This window comes from Lepidochelys kempii, chromosome 9 (genome assembly GCF_965140265.1).
Source record: "Lepidochelys kempii isolate rLepKem1 chromosome 9, rLepKem1.hap2, whole genome shotgun sequence".
Taxonomy (NCBI): Eukaryota; Metazoa; Chordata; order Testudines; family Cheloniidae; genus Lepidochelys; species Lepidochelys kempii.
In genome coordinates, this window is record NC_133264.1 from 47,980,701 (window position 1) to 48,005,769 (window position 25,069).

Genomic DNA, 25,069 nt, shown 5'->3' on the forward strand with positions numbered 1-25,069 from the left:
GTAGATGTATCTTAAACATTTGAAGAAGTAAATAAGTCGGTCTAGAGACCTCACTCTGATCAACAGCACGGGGAGATCTAGCGCATATAAGTTGACCATTTGAGAGTCTAGCTATCAACATTGTGCATCCAAGAAAGGCTCAGTGCTAATTTGTGCATCTGTTGGGATACCAGGCCTCAAGACTCTTAAGGTCCCCAGCACATACACTGGTAAGTATGTAGGATTTAAAACTCAGGAAGGAGCTCTGCAGTAACAGGAGCACTCAATTACTTAGGTTGATTATGGGGGAGCAGGTCCCGCAACCTGGATCCCACTTATCCCTCATGATGACCTCAACGAGGTGTTTCTTGCGGTGGAGAGCTTGGCTTTCCCAGGTACAGATCGGGAACAAGAGGCAGATACTGCACTTGGACGTGATGTGGGCTTTCCCCAAGCAGTACAAATAGTGTTGGTGCTTGTTGTGAGTGAAAACAAGGGAAGGAAGCGCATACCTTGAACTCCAACATCTTTGGCTTATCTAACGTCCCCCAAGCTCTATGTACCCTTAACACACAAGCACTTACAGAGTCTACTGACAGACATTTTGTGATTGAATTTTGGCCATTACTTGAAGCAATCTTCAACACCAAAAAAATAAGAGGACCAAAACACATTAAGTATTAAGAAGCTTGATTTAAAAAAAAAATGTGATCTGAGAAAAATAAGACAGCTTTGGAAGAAAAACTTGTACAAGAAAATTTCAATGTTGGCAGTGGTTTGATGCTTCAAAAACTTGTTTTATTTGTTAAGAAACTAAATTGCTACACTAAACTTCTGGAAACTAAAACGGTCTAGGAAGAAAGGAGAAAAAAATAAGCAGAAAAGGGGAAAAATGAAGTTTCTCAACCTTCTGCAGATAAAGAGAACTGATGACTATAGGCAGTTCAGACAGAGTCAACCATGACACAGTATATGAGTTTGGAATTTGAGATGAAAGAATTTCAGTAATATACTCGGCACTAGATCAGAGCACAAGATTCAGGAGCTGTACCTATACTATCTATACTACTGTTTACCATTGGAGAAAAATCTCTTAGCTGCAAAAGCACTGAAAGAAGTCCAAAAATCAGCCAGTAAGGTAGCAAGAAGTCAGTGAGTGAAGACCAGAAAATAATAGAATAGTCTTGTGCAATTAATGACGTGTTCATTGGTACCAAATGTTCACTCTGTTTTTCAAAGCATTCATTACATGTACAAAAAGGCTTCAATGAGAACATCAGATTTTTTATGAACTTGGGGGCCCATTCAGATGACAGAAATACTGAACTCAGCCCTGGTATGCACTATGAGTTCAGGTCAAATTTAGCAGCATTATATTGATTTAACCCTGCACCCATCCATACGACGAAGCCATTTTTGTCGTCCTAAAGGGCTCTTAAAATCCATTTCTGTACTCCTCCCTGACAAGGGGATCAGCACTGAAATCGACATCGCCGGGTCAAGTTTGGGATAGTGTGGACGCAATTAGACAGGATTGGCCTCCGGGAGCTATTCCAGAGTGCTCCATTATGACCGCTCTGGACAGCACTTTCAACTCAGATGCACTAGCCAGGTACACAGGAAAAGCCCCGGGAACTTTTGAATTTCATTTCCTGTTTGGCCAGTGTGGCGAGCTCATCAGCACAGGTGACCATGCAGTCCCAGAATCGCAAAAAGGCTCCAGTATGGACTGAACGGGAGGTACTGGATCTGATCGCTGTATGGGGAGATGAATCCGTGCTAACAGAACTCCATTCCAAAAGATGAAACACAAATATATTTGCAAAAATCTCCAAGAGCATGATGGACAGAGGCTACAACAGGGACCCGCTACAATGCCACGTGAAAATTAAGGAGCTCAGGCAAGCCTACCAAAGAAGCAAATGGCCACTCCGAGTCAGAGCCCCAGACATGCTGCTTCGATGATGAGCTGCATGCAATTCTAGGGGGAGGCCCTACCACACCCCTGTCTGTGGACACCTGCAAAGGGGGGAGTCTCATGCAACAGGGATGAGGATTCTGGGGACAAGGAAGATGAGGAGGAGGATGAAAGCGCACAGCAGACAAGCGGAGAAACTGTTCTCCCCGACAGCCAGGAACTGTTTATCACCCTGGAGCCAACACCCTTCCAACCCTCCCAAGGCAGGCTCCCAGACCATGAAGTTGGAGAAGGCATCTCTGGTGAATGTACCTTTGTAAATATAACACGATTTAAAAGCAAGCATGTTTAATGATTAATTTGCCCTGAAGTCTTGGGATGCATTCACAGTCAGTACAGCTACTGGAAAAGTCTGTTAACATGTCTGGGGATGGAGTGGAAATCCTCCAGGGACATCTTTATGAAGCTCTTCTGGAGGTACTCCCAAAGCCTTTGCAAAAGGTTTCTGGGGAGGGCAGCCTTATTCCGTCCTCCATGGTACGACACTTCACCAAGCCAGGCCAGTAGCACATAGTCTGGAAACATTGCATAACGAAGCATGGCAGCGTATGGTCCTGATGTTTGCTAGCATTCAAGCAACGTCCATTCTTTATCTCGCTGTGGTATCCTCAGGAGAGTGATCATCCCAGAGAATTGGGGGGGTGGGTTAGTTGGGTTTGTGCTGCATGTTAACCCGAAAACCACAGCCCCTCCTTTTAAATGGCCAACCCAACAGGTGCTTGGTATGGGAAAGGAGGGTGCTGCTGTTTGAAACCATTCCCACATGTTATAAAGGTTGAAGAAGCCGAAAGACTGTGGCTTACCATGGCTGCCTGCAAGCTGAATTCTGTTGCCCGGCCCTGCGTGTGTGATCTCTCACACCAAACTGGCAGGCCCTCAATACAAGAGGCAAAATGCAACCTTGTACCGAAAGCACATGTGCTATGTAAGTTAGCAGCTTGGCTCACTGTGAAAGAGTCCACCCATTGTTCTCTAAAATGTGTCTTTCCTCTTTTCTCTTTACTACTCTCCCTTTTTTTTTCCTCCCGCAGCTGTAAATGTTTCAACACTTCCCTTGTCATCTCCATCCCACAGGCTAGTGCAGATAAGGAGGAGAAAAAATACGCACTCACGATTAAATGTTCTCTGAGCTCAGGCAGTCCTCCCAAACTGAAAGAGCTCAGCAGAATGCGTGGAGGCAAACCATGGCAGACTCCAGGAAAGCAGAAAATGAACACGAGGACAGGAGGGATGAGCGAGATGAGAAGTGGCGGGAGCAACATGAGAGGAGGCAGGATGCAATGCTGAGGCTACTGGGGGATCAAACTGATATGCTCCGGCATCTGGTGGAGCTGCAGGAAAGGCAGCAGGAGCACAGACCGCAACTGCAGCCCATGTAACTGCCCGCCCTCCTCCCCAAGTTTCATAGCCTCCTCACCAAGACACCCAAGATTGCGGAGGGAGGGGGAGCCCCTCTGAGCACCCAACCACTCCACCCCAGAGAACTGCCCAAGCAACAGAAGGTGGGCATTCAATAAGTTTGGAAGTGCAGTGTTGCCTTGTCCTTCCCTCCTCCCCTCATCCACCACCCCACCCGGTACTTCCCTCCTCTCCCACCCCTCTCGGGCGACCTTGGCAGTTATCCCCTATTTGTGTGATGAATTAATAAAGAATGCACGATTTTGAAACAATTACTTTATTGTCTCTGCAAGCGGTGATCGAAGGGGGGGAGGGTAGTTGGCTTACAGGGAAGTACAGTGAACCAAGGGGGCGGGTTTTCATCAAGGAGAAACAAACAGAACTGTCACACCGTAGCCTGGTTAGTCATGAAACTGGTTTTCAAAGCCTCTCTGATGCGCAGTGCGCCCTGCTGTGCTCTTCTAATCGCCCTGGTGTCTGGCTGCATGTAATCAGCGACCAGGCGATTTGCCTCAACCTCCCACCCCGCCAGAAACGTCTCCCCTTACTCACAGATATTGTGGAGCACACAGCAAGCAGCAATTAGAATGGGAATATTGGTTTCACTGAGGTCTAACCGAGCCAGTAAACTGTGCCAGCATGCTTTTAAACATCCAAATGCACATTCTACCACCATTCTGCACTTGCTCAGCCTATAGTTGAACAGCTCCTGACTACTGTCCAGGGTGCCTGTGTACAGCTTCATGAGCCATGGCATTAAGGGATAGGCTGGGTCCCCAAGGATAACTATAGGCATTTCAACATCCCCAACGGTTATTTTCTAGTCTGGGAAGTAAGTCCCTTCCTGCAGCTGTTCAAACAGACTAGAGTTCCTGAAGATGTGAGCATCTTGTACCTTTCCCAGCCATCCCACGTAGATGTCAGTGAAACGTCCCTTGTGATCCACCAGTGCTTGCAGCACCACTGAAAAGTACCACTTGCGGTTTACATACTGGCTGCCAAGGTGGTCTGGTCCCAAGATAGGAATATGTGTTCTGTCTATCACCCCACCACAGTTAGGGAATCTCTCTCTCAAAACACAGCCTATCCTTCTGCACCACATTACTAACTCTGTGCCTTACAGCTCCATTGGTAAAATGGGGCTAATGCTTCATTTCTTCCAGCCTTTGTCTCACCTATTAAATTTGGAAACCCTTTGGAGCACAAACTGGTCTCCTCTACATTTGTGGATGGTCTACCACAATGGAGCCACAATCTTTGTTTGGGTCTCTCAGTGCTAATGTAATACAAAATAATGAATGAATATTACTTCAACAGGCAGCAAAAAATGCCAATGCAAAAATAATTTTTATTTCTCCCCACTCCCCATTCATATTTATGGAGAGGTGTGTGTATACTGGTATAACAACAGGGAAGAGGAAAGATTCCTCACAAACACATCAGACTTTACTCTCAATAGCCAATAGGATGGAGCAAGAGACTTTGAACTCCCTTTTTAGAAAAGCCGGTTTTGCAGGGTTGAGAGAAAGCAGGATTCCTTCCTAGAGACCTAATCTGAACAGGAATGCTCTCTAAGTCTAAGGAGTGAGACCCACATGGCTGTTATAGGTTGTCTGTGGTGGAAACCATCCTATCTCAGAACACATGATATTCCTTGAAGAGGAATCTCAGACAAGTTCATACCACCACCTAGTAAAAAGCAACATAAGGTGGATCACTTCAGCCTGAAGTGATCTCACTATAAGCTAAAGTCACTATCACCAAGAAAAATAATTTCCATGTAAAACATGAGCTCATAAGTTGGGAAAATAGTTGGGGTGGGGGGAGGCAGTGTGCACACCCCTTTATAATCTTTACCAGTGGTCAGAGCACTTGCCTAGGATGCAGGAAACACAGGTTTCAATCCCCATTCTGGACCAGGGACTTGCATTCAGGTCTCCCTTCTGCCAGGTGACTGCCCTAATCACTAGGCTACAGGCTATTCATGTCTCAATCTTTCCTTTCAAAGATGTTTGATTTTGTAAAAGTACTTAAATATTCATTGGGCCAAAAAAAAAAAGTGAGACTGATTCAGAAGAGGGATTTGAATTCAGAACTGTTAACTCTAATGAAGCACGACAGACCCACTTACTAGAGGCAACAAGGGGTCCTGGGATAAAGAGCTCAGTCTGCTTCTGACAGGGAGGTCCTGGCAAGCTACAGAAAGTGACTGGGCTGGCTATCCACTCTGAAACCCTTAAAAAAAAAAAAAAGTTAAACTTTGATCGTTTATGAGAGGGAGCTTAGGACCAACTCCTGATGCTGCTTTTGTTGGTGCAGATGTCTATCAGATTCCCTTGAAGCCAGCTATTGAGATGAAAACTGACTTTCTTGTAGAAGGAAGCACAGGAACATAACAGACTCAAGAAAACACATGTTGGCCTTCAACTAGAAATGATCCACATTTTTCCAGATCTCTTTGTAAGACCTTGCAGCAAAGTAGACCTACTGACATCCACCCCAAAGCATCCACTCCAGCTATCACATAAACCATACCAAAAAGCCACCCCAGAGCTGATGTTAGAATAGGTTTGTGCTTTAAACTCAGTGTGTCTGAGAAGGAACTTTACCTGGACATGGACCTTTTATCAGAGCTCAATCTGCCCTTTGCTCATGAAAAGCTAGCAGCCCACCACTTGAAGGATTGCAATTATGGGCTGGTAAAACCCTTTGTCTAAAGGAATCCCAGCACCAAAGCTCAGGATCCTGGGGAGCAATAACGTATTTGTGGTAGTGCTAACCCTCAAGATCTTATGTGAGGACTGAGAAACAAGTCCACATTCTCTAGAAATAAATGTGTTTCTCAATTGCCTTTTAAGACTTGGGCCTTGATGTGAAGTGTCTGCCACAACTTTAACTAGTCAAATATATGGGGCAAGAACATGGCAATTCTACTGAACGATAGCTGTTAGTTCAGGTAACTTATCGGTGCATTCCTCCTGAGCATTCTTCCTTCCTCCTAAGAGGTCAAGGCAGTGGATAAAATCCTGAAAAGCAAGTGTCTCTGCATGCAAATTAATTCCAAAGTACAAAACAGAGATGAAGAGGCAGAGTCAGGACACTCAGCCACAAAACAGTGTCCAATAGAATTATCTCGGTCAAGGAACCAAAGTTCCTTTGAAATCTCTGGGAACAAACTTTACCAGCGCTCCAGTGCCAGAAGCCAAAATTGCTCTGGTGTCCACAAATAAGACTATAAAGACTAAGTCTGGCTAGAAGGTAGGGAAGAACAGAAAAACAACACAAAGACAGACATGATGAGAGGACTGAAAAGCCAGAGGGCAAACAGAGCCAGAGGTCTTGCAGAGAGCTCCACTGCTGACTACCATCAAGAAGGAACTGATTGTAAGGTTCAAAAGATGGCAGGCATCCACATGTACATGGAGAGCTGGTACAAAATCAAGCTTGCTACAACTATCCTTAAGAACCAACAACTTTAGAACACGGGTTCTCAATTTTTTTTTTCACAGTTTGGGCCACATCTTAATAGAGATTATCCTGTGGACCACTGGCTCTGTCACTCATGGTTGAGCAGCCCACTTTTCCTTTTCCCCCTACTTCCCACTGTTCACAGGTGTATCTATAGGAACTACAGTAGGTAAGTACGCAAGCAATCAAGCAACTTCCTAACATTTTGCATGTAAGCAAGTACACTTTTACCTTTTAATCAAGTTAATAGCTAGAGACAGGAGGACAGTCAGCAACACATGACCAGCCAACTCTTCATAGGCCACAGATTGGGAACCTCCACCTTACAGCTTGGGGAAGTCCACATGTCTCACGGTAAGACAAAGACTGCCACTGAATCCTTGGGGGATTACTCATGATTATCTCCTCTGTAGATCTGATCAAAAACTAGGGTACTCTTCTTCCCTTGAGATGAAAAGCCAAGGGCACTGCATTGTTGCAAATACACCATTCTCACAGGCAAACAGCTTCCTACTGTAAGAGGGAGACCAAGAGCCTTCTTGACAGTTTAAGTAATACATTCCCTCCGTGACATCTGAGAATTTGTATTATCTGGATGGAGATGAATGATGAATACCTTGAGAGCCAAATTTTGGAAACCTGAGATCCAAGAGATTTATTTGTGAAGTCAATCTTCTTTGGCTTCCAAGGACATGAGCACAAGGACCATTTTTACCACCAGAGATGGAAATTGAGGTAATAATGGCTTCCCTTTGAAACTCTGCTACTACTCAATAGTGAGTACTTGGGAAAGTAGTAAAACCATCAAGACCCAGGCAGCAAGTCTGTATTACAATTGACTCCGTTTAGCCGGGGATCCTGCAGGGCTTTGACACCAATTAGATAGCCATCTCTAACATGAGAGTTGACCTCACCATATAAGAGCCACTCAGGAGAGGGATAATTGAAAAAGAATGATTTTGCCTGACTTTGAAAAGTATCCTCTCCAAGGCCCCATTCAACAACCTCTAAGACTGACTGTCATATCTAGAAAAGTTGGAAGAAAATGTCCTCAAAATGTAAAAAGCAGGACAACAATTGTTTTAGCAGGCACAGAAACTAAGGCAGAGGTACTGTTAAGGAGAACAGTGAGTACAGTGCCTTTAAGATGACATAGAACTAAATATGGAGGTCACTCACCTGTAACCAGAGTTCTTCAAGATGGACTTTGCATAGTCACACTTACGGGATGTGCCTCAGGTCCAGCTCTGACTGTGGAACTTTTTGATAGCAGTGCCCGTTGGAGCGTTTTCATGCCCCCTCCTGCCCCTCCCCTCACTGTTCCTGAATGTTCTGAGGGTGAGGCTATAAAAGGGGATGTGGCACTCTGGCCGCCTCAGATCCTTCAAGTGCCTCCTCCAAGTCCCACTTTGGTTGTAATTAAGACTCTGAGGAAGAGAGAAAGGTGGGCAGGATGCGTGAATATATCTCAAAGACCTCCAGCTAAGGTGAGTAACCTCCATTTCTTCTTTGAGTGTCCTCTGCATATTCCCACTCATGAGGGTAGTTTGACAAGCAATACTGCCCTTTGAGGAAGGTGGGACATGGAATCCTAATTAAATAGGGTACTGCCCTGCCAAAAACTGTGCATCAGCTCTGGATGCTAAGTCCAAAGAATAGTGTTTTGTAAACATATGCAGGGAGCTCCACATTGTACAGACCTCTCTAAGAGTAATATGTCTAAGGCATGCCATTGAAGCTGCCTTGGCTCTCACAGATTGTGACCTAATTTCCTTAGGGACAAGGACTAACGCTAAAATGTAGGCCTCATGAATGCAGAGCCTAACCTATTTTGATAGTGTTTAAGATGTGATTGCTTTGAATTTTTTGCTGTCAGCATAGGAAATCAACAGATACGGTGATTTCCTGAATTGAGTCCTATTTAAAATAAGCTAAAGCCCTTTTTGTATCTAACGCATGAAACATTTTCTCCTGAATGAGAGAGAGAGAGAGATCTTGGAAAGAACACTGCCAGTTTAATGGATTAACGTGATGTTCAGTTACCACTTTAGGCAGGAACTTGGGACAGGGATGTAGCAAAACTTTGTCCTTATATAAAACAGTGAATAGTGGGTCTGTAGTTCACTTACTTTTCGAGCAGATGTTTAACTGAGAGGTGAAATAAAGGGCATTCTGCCATTGGCCCAAATGGAGGCTTCATTATCTTTGTGAGGCATTTGTTGAGGTCTCCACACAACAGAAGAATCTAACTCCTGGGGAACGTTAATCCTTTCATAAATCTCAATTCACTTCTGTGTGAATACTGACTTGTTACTGGCATAACCTCTCGCTTATAGATATGGCTACTAGATTAACCTTCATTGATGGGCAAAAAACCTGAAAGTTTCATCTGTTGCAGCTATTCTAATATATGCTAAACTGGAGCCATGGTTGGGGTTACATTATCATTGTTTGCCCAAACAAATCTCTTCCATTTGAGGTTAACGACACTTACAAGTTGATTCTTTCCTACAGTTAATTAGGACACGTATCTCTAGAGAGCAAGACTACTCCAACTCTATCAAAGCCCTACAGCCCTGGTCTTCAGACATGGAGAATATAGGTCTGGGCAATAAACTTTTGTTCTTTTAATTCAACAGATTTGGAGTAAGAGGGAGAGACTGGTAAACTCCTTTTGACAGCCAAAGGTGGTCTGGGAACAACTTATCTCAAACATGCCAGAAGCACCAAAATTACTTTAGTTCTCTTCTGTTGTGTGTTTGTTTTTTGCCTTTTTTTAAAAAAAAAATCATTTTTTAAACCACCCCCTCCCTCCCATGGATTGGGAAAAGTGAGAGGAAGGCATACAGGAAAACCTGATTTCATCTTATGAGGAATGCATCCAAAGGATTGGTTGTCACTTCCTGCTCTCAAGCAAACCTTGGCTCATTCTGCATAACTGGAAAGAGATCTACATCCTGACACCCCAAGTTGAAGATCGTGCATATCATCATCTCTAACACACACTCATGGAGTTCTGTTGCATCTGCTCAGCTGTTTCACAAGACATGTCTCTCCCTGCTAGATGTAGTACTACAGGGTAGATCTTGTGTTGAATGCCTCATTGCCACAGACCTACTGCTTCCCTTCATAGTTGCGCTGAGTGAGCGCCTTCCTGCTTGTTTATATAGTACATAGCCATTGGTCTGTCCATGTCAACATGCACCACCTTCTGACATGAGGAAGAAGAGCTCTTAGAGCTCAAAATATTGCTCTGATTTTTAGCACACTGATGTGCATTCTCTTTTCATAGGAATTCCCATGGTGGCACATGCTGTGTAGTGAGCTCCTCAGCCCACATTGAATGTGACAGGTTATTATTGCTGATGGTGCTGGAGGGCTGAAAGCCACTCCTTTCATAACACTGAGACTCTGAGTCCACTATGGCAGAGACAGGAACACATTCTTTGTCAGCCAGTACTGGAGAGACTCTTTTTAAGCTGGGTGTGAAGTGTAAGACACAGCTGAGTCTATGAAGTCAATTAGTCTGAGAAAGAGGAAGACTTTTGGCAGGGAAGTTAGTGTAGCAAGGACATGGCTCATTTAATCTTTGCAAACATTTCTTCAGGCAAAGCAGCACTGCAGAATGAGTCCAATATCATGCCTATGAAGGTGATCCTATGTGAGAGACTCAATAATGATTTCTCCCAGTTTATCCCTAGGCGTAACTTCTTGAACAGGGAACATACTTAAGATATAGCTCTGGATGCATTTTCTTCTGATAATGCTTTGATTAGCCAAATCATATACAGATAAAAGTGCACTCTAAAAACCCTGGGTGCAGTAGACAGGCCAAATGGAAGAACTCTTAACTGGAAGTCAGCCCCTCCTACCAGGAAACCAAGATACTTTGGTGTGCTGGTCTGACTGACATATGGAAATGTATATCCTTTAGGTCAAGAGCTACAAACTAGTCTTGTGTTGAAAGGGAAGGTATTATACATGCCATGGTTAAACATAATGGAAACGGTGCTTCCTAATGAAGGAATTGAGCTCCCTCAGGTCTAATATAGATCAGAGACCTCCATCCTTCTTTGGAATTAGAAAGTATTTTGAATGAAATATTTTCCCTCCAAATTCCCCTGTTATCTCTTTTATGATTCCTGCTTCCAGAAGAGAGAACCTCTGATCTTAATAAGCTCTCCGGAGAGGGGTCCCTGAATAGGGATAGAATGGGAGGAGTTGGAAGGAGCAAGAGAACTGAATTGGGTATCTGCTGTGTACTATTGTTAATATCCACATGTTGGTGGTTCTAGCACTCTGGCAGTCATAGAGGTTACAGAGGCAGTCTCCAAATAGGGTGGGTAAGGAATGTCTGAAAATCGATCTGCAGTTCTCTGGCCTTATATCAAACTTGAAATCTGGTCCGAAGTTGACACTGTGGTTTCTTTACCTTTTGCACATGGCTTAAAAGATCTTCTCCTTTGGTGCTGCTGCTGTCATTCAGCAGCTGTGCCTCCACAAAAAAATAAAATGGAAGATGAGGACAGACTTACTTCTGATACTTGAACACAAGTACACCAGATTTTTCTTCATGTTGGTATATTCCCAAATTTATGTCTGTAGAGGTCTTCATCCTCTCAAGGACCTAACCTGTCCTATCATCCAATAAACCCTGTCCTCTGAAAGGAAGGTCCTCCATTTTAGCCTTTGTTTCTGGAAGGAATCCCAATGATCTAAACCAGTGTGTCTCAACTTTTTTGATACTAGGGGCCAGCTTGCTGCCTTCCTAAACTGTCAGGGAAATCTCAGGGATTGGTGCCGGTCCACAGACCAGTCATTGAGAAACACTGATCTAAACTATGCATGCCAGAAGGATGGCAAAATCAAGTGCTCTAGCAGAAACTTCAGCAGCAACAAAGGCCTCAAACCATATTTTGCAACAAACTTTCCTTCAGAGATGTGGGCATTAGCCAATTTCCTCTGACCTTCAGGGAAGAATTTCACAAATATTGCCATCTTTTCCCAGAGATGGTACTGGTAGCATGCCATAACAGCTTGCTAATTTGCCACTCCAACGTCACACATAGCATAAGAAAATACTTTTCTGCCCAGAGCATCCATCCTTTTTCCTTTATCAGAAGGCTTGGAGTGAACCTGACATCCTTAGACCTGTGGACAACAGCCTCTACCTTAAAGTGAGTTGAGAGCTGGGTGAGTGGGGGGGGGGGGGGAGGGGGAGAAGAGAGAGAGAGAAATCCTCACATATCAGCAGATATAATTTATCAGCCTTTTTTGACATTGCCTGAGCAGAAATAGGAGTTGACATATTGCTTTTGCAATAGACAATCTAAAACCAGAAATGCAGTTCTATTTTTGAAGAGCCAAGGATGTGAAAAAAAAAAATAAGAAGTCTCAGTTGGGGACCTTCAGTGTAGCTGCCATCCTGTCATGTGAAACAACAATGCACCCTCACAGGGGAAAGCGGCTGGAGTAATCCCTACATTTTAATCTGGAATGGTCTGGTCCTTCAGGTTCAGATCAATTTCTAATATTCCTCAGGTACCATAGGCTCTTCTTGTGGCAACGTGTCTGGTACAATGGCAGGAGATTGCTCTTTGTTCCCATGGACTGATCTGCGAGCTTCAGACTCAACAATGGAAAACCTGCCTGAACTCTTGGAAAGGGAAGAGCCCTAGAATAACAGCCATGTTGTGGCTCCAAGCAGTGCCTAGGAGGCGGCCAATAAGGCCATTTAGCCCATCAGGGTACATGCCAATCCAGTTAGAAGTCCACACCTGGTTACATTTCACAGAATCTGCAATGGTATGAATTCCTCTCCATATGTTTGCTTACCAGCAAACTTTTCCTTAGAGTCTATGTGGTAAACTGGCGAGGCTGCTCAGACCTCAATAGTAGAGGGGAGATCAGTGGTCTCAGGGGCAGAACAGAAAAGAGTGATAGCATTTTACTAGGAGAGCATGTGGGAGTTTTAGGTGGTCGGAGAGATGGTGATTCATGAAGCTCCTCCATTCATCTGCTCTTCTCCAGAGGAGAATCAACAGTACAGAGGTCTGATGGAGTTTGTCTCTTGCATCTTTGTCGCTTCCTTCCGGGTCCAAAAAAACTCAATTTGTTGATTCATATGATGGAACTGAGCTGCCATCAGTATAGCCAATTGTCAAGGAGACTTGGAACAGAGAGCTGGATCCAGTGTGTCTGAAATATTAGCTATTTGCTTCGCTGTAAGATCAGTATTCTTCTGATTTAATTCAGGATCGGGCTGACTAGAATCCATAGACAATGGATTCAGAACGTATCCTCCCGCCCCAATGCTTTTGGGCTCTGCTGACAGAGCTCTTCTTGAGCACCAAATCCTTTCCTAACACTGAAGTGACTGGATCCATTGGGTTGGGGGGGAGGGCGGGAGAGGAAGAAGAAGGGAGATGGTGGAGTAGCAGCAGTCTCTCCTCAGAGGCCTTTCCCATCTCTGCTTTCTAATTTTGGATTCAACAATTTTAGCTCTCTTCTTGAGTCCTGCAGGTTTCCTGAAGCTTGAAACCGAAGACAGCACCTTTTGCAGAGATTTCTGCTGTTTCTCACCAGAAGCATCGTGGGGCAGATGCTGGTCTGTGCTCCCAAGGATTTGAGAGATGTGTCGGATCTGAAAAACTTAGCTGTCAGACCACCTGCAGAAGCAGAGGTTGTGGTCTATTCTGATGTTTGTCCAAGCCTTCAGGGGGAAAGAACTGCAGACAGAGTGCCTTCTTGAGCGTCTCTCCTTCCTGGAAGCAAGCTAAGCATCTTGTATTAGGTTCAAATGCCAGAAAAAACAGTGGGACAAGAGGCCTCTTCATCTTTGGATCCACCACTGGATCCTAATCACTGAACCAACACTCTAATCACTAAACTACTACTTAGGGGCAAAAAAAAGAATAAAAGAAAACCTATCACTAAAATGTTAAAACTTTACTATTTACACTAAGATCTAATCTATTATGAATGCTAAAAGTGTACAGAAGGCATTGATCTAAGCCAAGGATCCAGGCCAAGGGCCTAGAGCAGTTACTGATTTGTCAGCGTGGCAGCTGGAAGAGAAATTGCCAGAGCAACATGCCCTCTTTTACAGCCTTACCCTCAGAATGTTCAGGAACAGTAAAGGGAGGGCCAGGAGGGAGAGCAAGTGTCTTTCCACAGGCAATGCTATTGAAAAGTTCCACCATCGGAGCTGCATCTCATGAGCATGAATAGGCAGAGGACACTTGAAGAATCAGCAGCCATGCAATCACCAAAATGGTAAATTAGCATTAAAACTTCTACATTTTTCTTTTAACTGCTATTCTACTGATCTGAAAATTCTGTGAACTCAGAGACAGGGTCCTACAAAAAGCTACATAAATCTCAGACTCATTTCTTGGAAGCTTCTGATAATTTTGGATTACCAGATCAGCTAGGGGATGCCCGCTATTAATAGCGGAATGATGAACAAAGGGATCCTGCTTAAACAATATAGGATGCCAACTGGGTTTTGATGCCAGGAACCTGGACTCTATGCCAACACAGGGCTCTCTTATAGAGCTCTTTGCTCAAGTCTCCCAGTCTTAACCCTTCCCAACCTTAATCTTATATTTTCAGATATAAATACAGCCTATTTGTAATCAGCCATTAGTCTAGCCCCAGTCCACAGAATGTTCTTAGTTATTCAGATTCATTTTTCACAAAATCATCTCTTAAACATCTGCAGATACCAACCTGTTCTTCTTCTGTAAAAGGTACAAGTGCCAGTGGTGGGAGGGGCTCCTCCTGTAAAATAGGTTGAAACTCCTTATCCAGAAGGTCTGAAGGTATCTGCAAGGAAGATAGCATGTTAAGAGCTACACTACAGATCAAGCATTACACCCCGGTATACACATTCCAGAGATGGCACTAGGCACCTTCTAATCTCCACCAAAAAAACTCCTCTCTCTGTTCAATACCCACCTGTCTTTCTCCAGGGTTCTGGAAGCCAACATCCATGAATACAGCCAGCCAAAAGAACAATTATTTATTTTACTGTAAAGTGTGGTTCTTAGAGATATTTTGTCTGTGTGGATGCTACTCTAGGTGTACATGCACCCCATGCACATGCAAACGGATTCTTTTTTGCCAGCAGCATCCACTGGGGCGATACCTGTGCCCTGCATGTCCTCATACCCCTCACCCAAGGACATCAGAGGTGAAGCAAGATCAACTGCCCCTCAGGTCCTTTGTCAATACAGAATCATAGTATTGAAGCACTCCATTTTAACAGGGAAGGAGGACAGGTCATGGGATCCATATGGACAAAACAGCTCAAAGAACCACAGTGACTGTTGAGAAAGCAATTATTCATTCTTCGAGTATTTGGCCATGTGGATCCCACTTTTGATAACTATCTAGCAGTTCTCTCTAAGGAAGTCGATGCTAGGAGTCCTGTTTGAAGAGAGAGACTGCAGGCCATACCAAATTGGACATCTAATCTGGCAACTAGGGAGTAATATAGCGTGTGAATGTGTGTAGTGAACTTCAGGTAGCTGCCCTGTAAAAATCTCAAGCATGCAGATGAAGCTGCTTGGGCTCTACTCATGCACACCATAATGCAAGAGGATGAATTAATTTAGACAGTTCATACAGATCTTTATACAATTAGATACTAACTGGGATGACAGTTTGAGTCAAAATGGCCTGTCTCCTTACATCTAGTCCCAAAGGATACAAAAAGCCTGGGTGACTTGCAGAAGGGTTTTTTCCTACTGAGGGAGTTATGATAGTGTGATCAACATGTCCAGTGTATGAGACTTAAATCTCTCCAGGAGTCAAATGCAGTATAGCTAAAAATACCAGGATATGAACTGATCCAAACGTAAATCTGAGACTACTTTGGGTGAGGTCTGAGAGTCATGTTATCCTTATACAATAAAGCATAAGGAGGCTTTGCCATCAACACTTGGATCTTGCTCACCCTGTTAGTCAAAGGTGGTAGCGAACAAGACTGCAAAGGATCAAAGGAGGGATCCATCAGGGCCAGAAAGACAATATTTAAGATTTTAGAAAAGAGAGGGGCTGCCAAGTAAAGGAAAACTATGGACCATACCTTTCACTGACTTCATAACTATGGAATGTGAAAAGACAGTGTGACCTTAAATAGAAGGGTGACATGCTCTAATTGCAGCTAAGTGGATTCTAATTGAGCTAATGGAGAGAACTGTTTGCTTCCAAGGTAATAAATAGCCCAAAACACTACTAGACAGTGACATCTAGCAAATGCTGAGGAGCTTGAATAGTAGTCTTTACCACTTTAATCTATGTCAGCCTTGTAGAAGCCTTTTTTCTTTGAATAAGAGCGTCCTGGCACTTCAGAAAAGCACCCTCTGTTCATAACGCTCAGCTAGCAATTGTGCATATGGTCAGATGCAGAGATGAAGGACTGGGGGCAGGATTTGGCCCTGATCTTGGGAAATAACATCTGACAAGTCTGGTAGAGCAACTGGAGGCTGCATCCGGAGGTGTATCGGGTCAGGACTACAAATACTGAGGCTATCATTAGTAAGGCCTTGTCTGGTCTCATTTTTCTGAAGACGCTGGGAATTCAAGGGATCATGGAAGAGTATGTATCAGGTCCCTTGTTGGGATGTTGCTGAATTATGAATTGCTGTGATTCATATAAATGAATGCGGAGAACATGAGTTTGGTACGGCTTGGTACATCTGAATTTGCTAGAGGATTCTGGGAGCAGGGATCTCTTAGCATCGGACAGTTGGTATGGAAATTTACTGAGACTGCTGAAATTGCATTTGAATGGTTAAACAGAGGCTCTACCTGTGTGTGTGTTTTCAACTTGAAATTCTGGTCATGTCAGCTGATGGCCAGCTCACCGAGTAAAGAAAACGCAGAAAATGTGTGATTAGTGAGATTGGTACTGAATGACCCAGGTAAAAATTACCCTTTAGGATGGCACCACACTAAGAGCTCAAGTGAATGAATGATTGATGAGAAGGCAAACATCAACTGATCTTCGGTCTTTGTCTTGCAGTCCCTTCTAAAATATTAATTAGAAAAACCAGACATAGAATGCCCACAGGGCAGATTTCGAGGACATGTGACTCCTTTGAGAGCAACGGTATAAATGTTCAGAATATCATATAGTTCTTAGTTCCTCTATTAACATCTGAAGAGGTCCGTAACACTGTAAGATAGGGTCTCAGGGTAATCAACTCCTTGCTACAAGAGACTTTTGTAGGACTTTTGAACCCGAGAACCTCAGGGTAACCAAGACACTGCTTCGGGGGACATTTAACAGACCAAGTACTTGAGAAGAAAAGAAGACTCCATCTAGGACTGGTAGCTATATCTGCTTGGTTTGCCAATCAGGATACCGTGTAAGACCAATAAAGTTACTGTGACGCTCCCCTCTGGTGTTATCTGGACCGGTGATATGCTAGGCCTCTCCAATCCTTGACTCTGGGAGCCAGCCTTAACCTGCTCTGCTGTGAGAACCCCCACTTCTGGGCTGTTCACGCACAGCCTCTGGCTTGTAAGCTGCTCCCAGCTACTTGCAACGATTTACACTAGCCAGTACCTCCAATCCAAGACACAACCCTGGGAACCTCAGTCTTGCAGTGTCCAGTTATGCCCACTGGATGCTGCAAGCTTATATAAATTTGTCAATTTAACAAAGAAATTGATATGTACCAGGCTTGTTCTCCCAAGGGGAGTCTCTGACACACTGCAAACCAAATGCACTGCTTCAGGTAGAATGAACAAACAGATTTATTAACTATAAAAGTAGATTTAAGTGATTATAGTCAAAGCATAACAAGTCAGATTTGGTCAAATGAAATAAAAGCAAAACGCATTCTAAGATGATCTTAACATTTTCAATGTCCTTAAAAAACTTAGATGCTTCTCACCACAGGCTGGCTAGTTACTTTTCAGTCAGGCTTTCCCCCCTTGATCAGCATTTCAGACGCTTGATTGTGGTGGCATCTGTAGATGTAGGTGAGAGAGAGAGAGCATGGCAAAATGTCTCTCCCTTTTATCATGTCCTTTCTTTCCTCTTGGCTTTGCCCCCCACCCCCTTCAGAGTCAGGTAAGCATTACTTCATTGCAGTCCCAAACTGCCCAAAGGAAGGGGGTGACTCCCTCAAGGGTCTAACAGATTCTTTTGTTGCTGCCTAAGCCAGTGTCCATTGTTCCTGTGAGGCTGGGCTGGGTTTGTCCCATCCATGCCCTGAAGAGGTGTGAACTGCCTCTCTGTTCTTGGAGAGTTTTTGCATGGGCTTACTTTAAGCCATGAGGATACATTTTCAGCCTCCTAACTATATACATGAAATCATAACCTAGAACCTTAGTATAACATTACTGTAACAATTACTATAACATCACTATAACAACCATGCTCAGTGCATTATGAGCCTTCCAAAGACACCCAACATGACCAACTTTGCATTGGATACCACACAATCATTTTATAAAGATAAACATTGGGGTGTAGGGTGTCCCCCCGAGGTACAGAGTGTCACAGTTACTGAGGGTATATGCTTGGGGAACTGAAGCTTATTAGGAAGATTATATAACCTTTTATTGCTTGTGTAATTCTCTCAAACTGCTGTGCATTGAGCAAATTGAATCCAAATTTTCACTGATACCGGTAATAATCTGCCCAGCTGTGGGCCATTAAAGATCCATTTCAACATCCCTCACCTACAGGATTGGAAACATGTCTGGGAGGTAACCTCCTCTGCAGCAAAACATTTGACACTTTCTTTAAGCTGGTGACAATTAAGTCTAAGAAAGAGGGTCCCCATTAGAGGAAGATTTGCTGGAGGACAGAATCCTTGAAAGCCCATTCTTGGACTACTTCCTGTAGGGATAATCTGGTAAATACAGCTGTGGAAGTAATCTAATGTTGTATGCACTACTTCCATAAATGTATTTATCTCACTCTCCATTCTCTGGAGACATAGTGCGCATCGCTGTAGTACCATCTTTCAGAGTTTGAATCATGGCTCCCTGGAGGAAGATCATGAAAGCTCTAAATGCTAAACGTATAGCTTTCAGCTTCAGCATGTTATATGAATATGAGATTCTTTTGGGGACCAAAGACCCTGCATCTGTATATGACCTATGTGAGCTCCACATCCTTTCTGGGAAGCATCCATTACCCCATTCGAGGTAAGGAGGTGTGAAGCAAAAAGTATGCCCTAGCAGATTTCTTATGGATCCTTGTATGAGACTAGAAAGGATAGCAATTCTGGAGAGACTAAAACCTATAAGTCTATGTTGTATCTGCTGGGCTGATAAAACAGACTTCAACCATCCCTACAGGGGAAAAACGTGACAATTTGAATGCAGCGTCATTAAAGCGCAAGTTGCCCTGTGACCTAATAAGCTGAAGCAGTCTCACACTGAAGTCTGGGGAGGACACTTCAATTCTGAGATGATGTCCACAATGGCACAGAATCTCTTCAGGCTCTTGCTGTTTTAGAGTTCATAGGAGTGGTCCTAAACTCAAATCGTCTGAGTCGGGAAAGAAAGTGGATTTCTCATGGTTTGCATTGAGTCTCACTGAGGTAAAGAGCTTGAGGACTATTCTTATTGAGCTGGGTATCTTCTGAAGAGATTTGTCTTCAATCAGCCATTCTTCAAGGTATGGATAGGTGAGCTGCTGGGAACTTGCTAAACATTTCTGTTGCCATGGAAAGTCTTACAGGCAGAACTCCGTGCAGGTAAGCATGAGCTTCACACTAGGAAACAAGGTATTAACTGCCTACTGGATGGACAGACACAGAAATATGCATACAGGAAGTCAAGAGTTGCAAACTAAACTTAAAGATCTACAGAAGGTATTATGAATGCCTAGAGTGACTTTCTTTCATCCAACAATGGATGAACTTGCTGAGGTCTGAATGAGAAGCCATCCTCCTTTCTTCTTTGTGATAACCCCACACACACACACACACACACACACACTTGAGAAGCACCTCCTCCACTACTCCAAGCTATAGAAGGGAGTCCACCTCTTGTCTGAACTGCATCTCTTGAGAGGGGTCCTTGAGGAGTGCTAGATTTGAAGGGCATGGGGGCTGGCAAGGGCTCAAACTGGACCAAAATCCTTTGTTGACGACTACTAGAACCCAATGGTCCATAGCAATTCCAGTTCAGACCTCCAATAAATAAAAAAAAGCAGCTGCCAAACAGGAGAGTGGGGAGGCAGTGTGGGCATACATCCAGTCAGATCAGCCCAGGGTTCTTGACTAACTTGTCTAACTTACTGTCTGAATCCAGATGCAACCTGAGTGGTAGCTGAAAAGAGGGCTGAATTGCTTCTTTGCTGGAAGAAGGGGTCTCTTTCTGTGAAGCTCAGCAGATTTCTGCTGGTAATATGAGCACTATCTTTGAGGTTTGTCCTCTCTCCTTCTCCAAGCTGGAGGATAAAGGCCCAGGGAGCAAAGAATTGTCCTGGAATTCTTCAAAGAATGTCACACTTCATCCATGTTAGAATTAAGTCAGAACCTTCAAATGGCACATCCTCAACGGTGACCCTAACTCTTTCAGTACATCCGCTTATTTCAGCCATTAAGATTCAATATGGTAATAGAAGTAGACACAGCTCTCACATCTAGAGCAGCCTGCAACGTCTTGGCAGTCAGTAAGAATGGACCTCAGCTCCTCCATAGAGTCCTGAGGTAGTTTATCTGCAAAATGGGAGATCTTATCCTACCAGAGGTAGACATAAGTCACTGTCAAAGTAATAAATTTACTATAAGAACCTGAAGGTTGATTGAAGAGTAAAGTTGCAAGGCTGGAGGCCAGTGATTTCCTAGTCCTTGGCAGGTTTGAAAATAACTTCATATGTGGTGTGGATAACCTGCCTGATATTGTGGGATGCAACATGTTGAATAATTTATTGACTTCCTTGGGCCACTCCCAATGTCCAATGCTATGTATTTTAACAGGTCTTGAAAAGCCTTAAAATTATCAATTGCAGATGGTAAATTAGGCTTAACATCTGTATCCACGAAGGTCCATGGGATGACTACAGGTACTGCAGGAGGTAGATATTCTTCCCGACCCTCCTCATTTTTGGCCATATGCTTCACAACATGAGGTGCTTATAGTGCTCCAGAAGGCCTTGTAGAAAGAGACCCGTGATGAGACAAAGGAACTTTCGATGACTGATGTCTAGAAAGTAGAGTTTTAGGGTTCCAAAGTGGCCAGTAAGGCCAGGTTTGCATGACACCAGGTATGGTATATGATACTAAGGTGGAGTCACCCACAGGCCCTAAGGATTCCCATAGACCAGGGGTCTCCAAACTACGGCCCGTGGACCCATTTGTCCGGCACCGCAACCAACATCGCATCAGGTGGCGGGACCCCGGCTGGCAGGAGCCTGCGGCAGGAATCCCAGAACAGCGGCGGGCTGAGCTCTGGGGTTCCCGCTGCAGGCTCCTGCCAACCGGTGTCTCAGCCTGCTGCCAGCCAGGGTTTCTTCATCCAGGCCAGCAGCGGACGCTGGGTGGGGCCAGTGGCGGGACCCTGGCTGGCAAGGGGCCAGCAGCGGAAACCCCAGAGCGGTGGTGAAACTTCATGACGTCACTGCATTCCTGCCAGGGTCGCAGAGCCGATGAGCACACAATAGGTAGGTTAGTAGCAGCAGAAGAAACCGGATGCTTGATGAGTCATTGTTGTTTCCCTCGGTTTTTGTCTTAGCGCATGTCAGACTAGTGACAAACGTATATTCGTTGTATTTAAGTCCGTTGCTATTGGGGCGATTATGTCGGGAAAAGGACAGAAGAGAAAGGTTGATTCTGAATGTCGAGTGTTTAAAGAACAATGGAGTGTGGACTATTTTGTTACCGAATCAGGTAGTAAAGCATTGTGTTTAATATGTAACGAAACCATCGCAGTGCTAAAAGAATACAACATTCGTGAACATGAAACCAAGCACTTGTCAAACTACTCTAAATTTACAGGAAAGCTACGTTCAGATAAATTAGAATCCATGAAATGTTGCCTATCATCACAACAGCTTACATTTAAGAAGAAAACTGAGAACGAAGCTGCAACAAGAGCCAGCTTCCGAGTGGCACTCCTATTAGCAAAACCATTTACTGATGGCGAGCTAGTTAAAATACGTATGATTCAAGCAGCCGAAGAAATATGCCCAGAAAAAGTATATTTATTTAAGACAATTAGTCTTTCAGCGAAAACAGTTGCTCGCAGAATCGAGGACACTGGCAGTAATATAATTTTCCAGCTGAATGAAAAGGCTAAGAAGTTTGAGTGGTTTTCCCTCACACTTGACGAGTCAACCGATGTTGCCGATACTTCGCAGCTGCTGTTGTTTATTTGCGGGGTTGGCAGTAACTTTGAAGTTACCGAAGAACTAGCTTCTGAACATAGCATGCATGGAACAACCACAGGTGAAGAGATTTTCGAAGAAGTTGAAAAGTCACTTTCTCAATACTACCTGCAATGGAAACAACTGAAGTGCGTTACAACCGATGGAGGTAGAAACATGTGTGGTTCAAAAAAAGGTTTGGTTGGACAAATCTACAAAGCTTGTGAAAGTGTGGGATGTCCCAAGCCTATGATTCTTCATTGTATTCTTCATCAGCAAGCATAGTGCAGGAAATATTTGGATGTGTCATGTGTTATGGAACCCGTAGTTTCAACCATGAATTTTATTCACTCGCATACACTTAACTATTGTCAGTTCCAAGCATTTCTGGTGGAAATAGAATCAGAATATCACGATTTGCCCTAACACACTTCAGTTCGATGGCTTAGCTGTGGAAAGGTTTTGTCGCGATTTTTCGAGCTTAGAACTGAAACTGAAATGTTCTTAAATTTAAAAAAAAAAAAAAAAAAGAAAAAACGACCTCTACCTTTACTCTCAAACAATGAATGGCTTTGGAAATTAGCTCTTTTCGTAGACTTGACCAAGCATATGAATGACTTCAGTCTTAGACTACAAGGGGAAAACGGGCTTATCTGTGACCTGTACACCCAGGTAAAAGCTTTCAGGCAAAAACTAGTTCTTTTCGAGTCCCAACTGATGGACTGCTCAACTCATTTTACATGTTGTGAAAAGTTCAACCAAGAAACTGAATCACGATTCCCAGCTAGGCTTGCACAAGAAATCATTTCTGATCTGAAACTACAGTTCCAGGAGCATTTCTCTGACCTTGATGTGAATGCAGGAGAAATACAGATCTTCCAAAACCCATTTGATTGCGATCTCGAAAAACTGCCACCTGAACTTCAAATGGAAGTGACTGACCTGCAATCCAATGACTTGTTGAAGAACAAATATAAGGAAGGCAATCTGGTAGACTTCTATAAATGCCTGCCAAGTCATCAATATGCTCACATAAAAAACTTTGTCCGTGGATTAATGTCAGTGTTTGGCACTACTTATTGTGTATGAAAAAACATTTTTGATGATGAAATATGTGAAATCCAATGACAGATCGACTTTGATGAACATGTACAATCAATTTTGATAATAGGGAACGCTAACTTTGAACCACAGCTAAATGAAATTTTGTCAGTAAAACATCAGTACCATACTTCTCACTAATCCCAAAATAATATTTCTTTTTTTAAACGATTTTGTATATATTTAATTTTTTCCACAGTCGCTTCGGCCCGCGAAGCCCCTTCAAAAATCTAATATGGCCCTCGTCTCAAAGTTTGGTGACCCCTGCCATAGGCCTTTGGATTCTGTCCAACCCATGCCTTTTTTGGTGTCAATGAAAAGAGTGCTCTCTAGACTTCCTTTTGGACTTCTATTCATAGACACTGCAGATTGAGGGACAAATCTAGGAGAAGGTTCCCTATTATGATCTGACAAAGAAGAGATAGGAACACACTTCCTCATACAGTGCAGCCAACCTCAGGTGTTGATAGAGGCTGAGGAGACTGGGATATACGTCTATAAATCAGAAAGAGGGACTCCAGAGGAGCGTGGGGGATAACAATTTTGTAAGTCTGAACATCTTTGGTTCTGGTACTGACAGAAGCCTGTTACTGCCACTGACTGAGTAATGGATGCTGGCATAATGACAAGATTTTTAGGAGCTGGGAAGGACAGTACCAAGCGAGGCAGAACCAAGGGTATCAGTACCAAAGGAGGTGTCATTGAAAGCACCAATGTCAAAGTGGATTGATCACTGACCAGAGTAGGTGCATGATTTAATTTCTTGCCAACAGGCCAAGGCCCATAGCTACAGTAACTACACTAACAAAAACTCTAAAACCCTAACTAGAAGAGCAGGGCTGCAGGATAGTAGATATACACTACTAAGTTCCATCTTGCTGTCAGGAGTGGTAAGAACTAAGGGCAGCTGGGTTTGCTCCACCCTTTGTCCCCTCAAGTGGGAAGAAGGGACACTAGGACATGTTACAGGCATGCCCCCTATGAACACTTCTGGCCAAAAGATTCCAATCTCATATGTATGGTGCATATGTGCACCTAGAGAGAGAACCACATGGACATATATAAAGAACCTGCACTTTTGTTCTCCACTAAGGAATATGCATTTAAAAAAAAACAACTTGGGCACACATCATACAGAGAGACCTCTTTCCATGATCACAAGATTTTGGGATTACAGACAAGCCTTCTTCCTATCCTCCCCTCCCCCCAACACACACCTTATTATCCTTTAGGAAAAGTGCTAACATTTCTTCTCTCCCATAGCGATAATCTGCTAGCTTGTACTTTGGCAAAGCAGGAGAAAGGGGAGGCGATGTCACGCTCCCGCCACTGGACAGAGCTCGCAGCCTAGAACAAAGCAGAGGAGGAACAAAATTAAAATGGACAGAATCTACACCTGTGCAATCATATCACTCCACCAGACATAAAATAGAGTTTGAGATGGATAAAATAAATCCAACAATTGGAATGGACTGGCTTCACAGATACCCTACAGCAGTAGAGGAAAAAATCCCAGGACTATTTTTTTTTTATTATTAAAAAGAAACCCTGCTTACCAAACAATGGCACCAGCATAGCAACAACATTCTGTTGAGGTATAATTAAATTTCTCCCTACAAGCACATCAGGAAATGCTATCCACCACAGCATAAGATGATGGCCTGGTCTCACAATTATTCTTCTACACCCCATGGATTTTCTTTCTTGGAAGCCCTACTTTACCTGTTAGTCTAAAACAATACCAAAATAAACAATTTTAAGCATTATAAAATGTCCTGCAATCATTAGATAATTTTAGTATTTTA

The 25,069-nt window shown here is 43.6% G+C and overlaps 1 protein-coding gene across 6 annotated transcripts in view; it reads right to left on the reverse strand.

Moving 5' to 3' along the window:
• GIGYF2 (GRB10 interacting GYF protein 2) overlaps positions 1–25,069 on the reverse strand; it is a 148,749-nt gene that overhangs the window by 100,409 nt on the left and 23,271 nt on the right. For 5 of the 6 annotated variants that reach the window (XM_073360204.1, XM_073360201.1, XM_073360202.1 and 2 more), the window contains 2 exons: positions 24,482–24,611; positions 14,555–14,650 (listed from right to left, as the gene is read on the reverse strand). In XM_073360204.1, the coding sequence (XP_073216305.1) occupies positions 14,555–14,650; positions 24,482–24,611 (226 nt within the window). Of the gene's footprint in view, positions 1–8,002; positions 8,251–14,554; positions 14,651–24,481; positions 24,612–25,069 lie in introns of those variants that run through there. The other variant, XM_073360205.1, reaches the window with a different exon arrangement.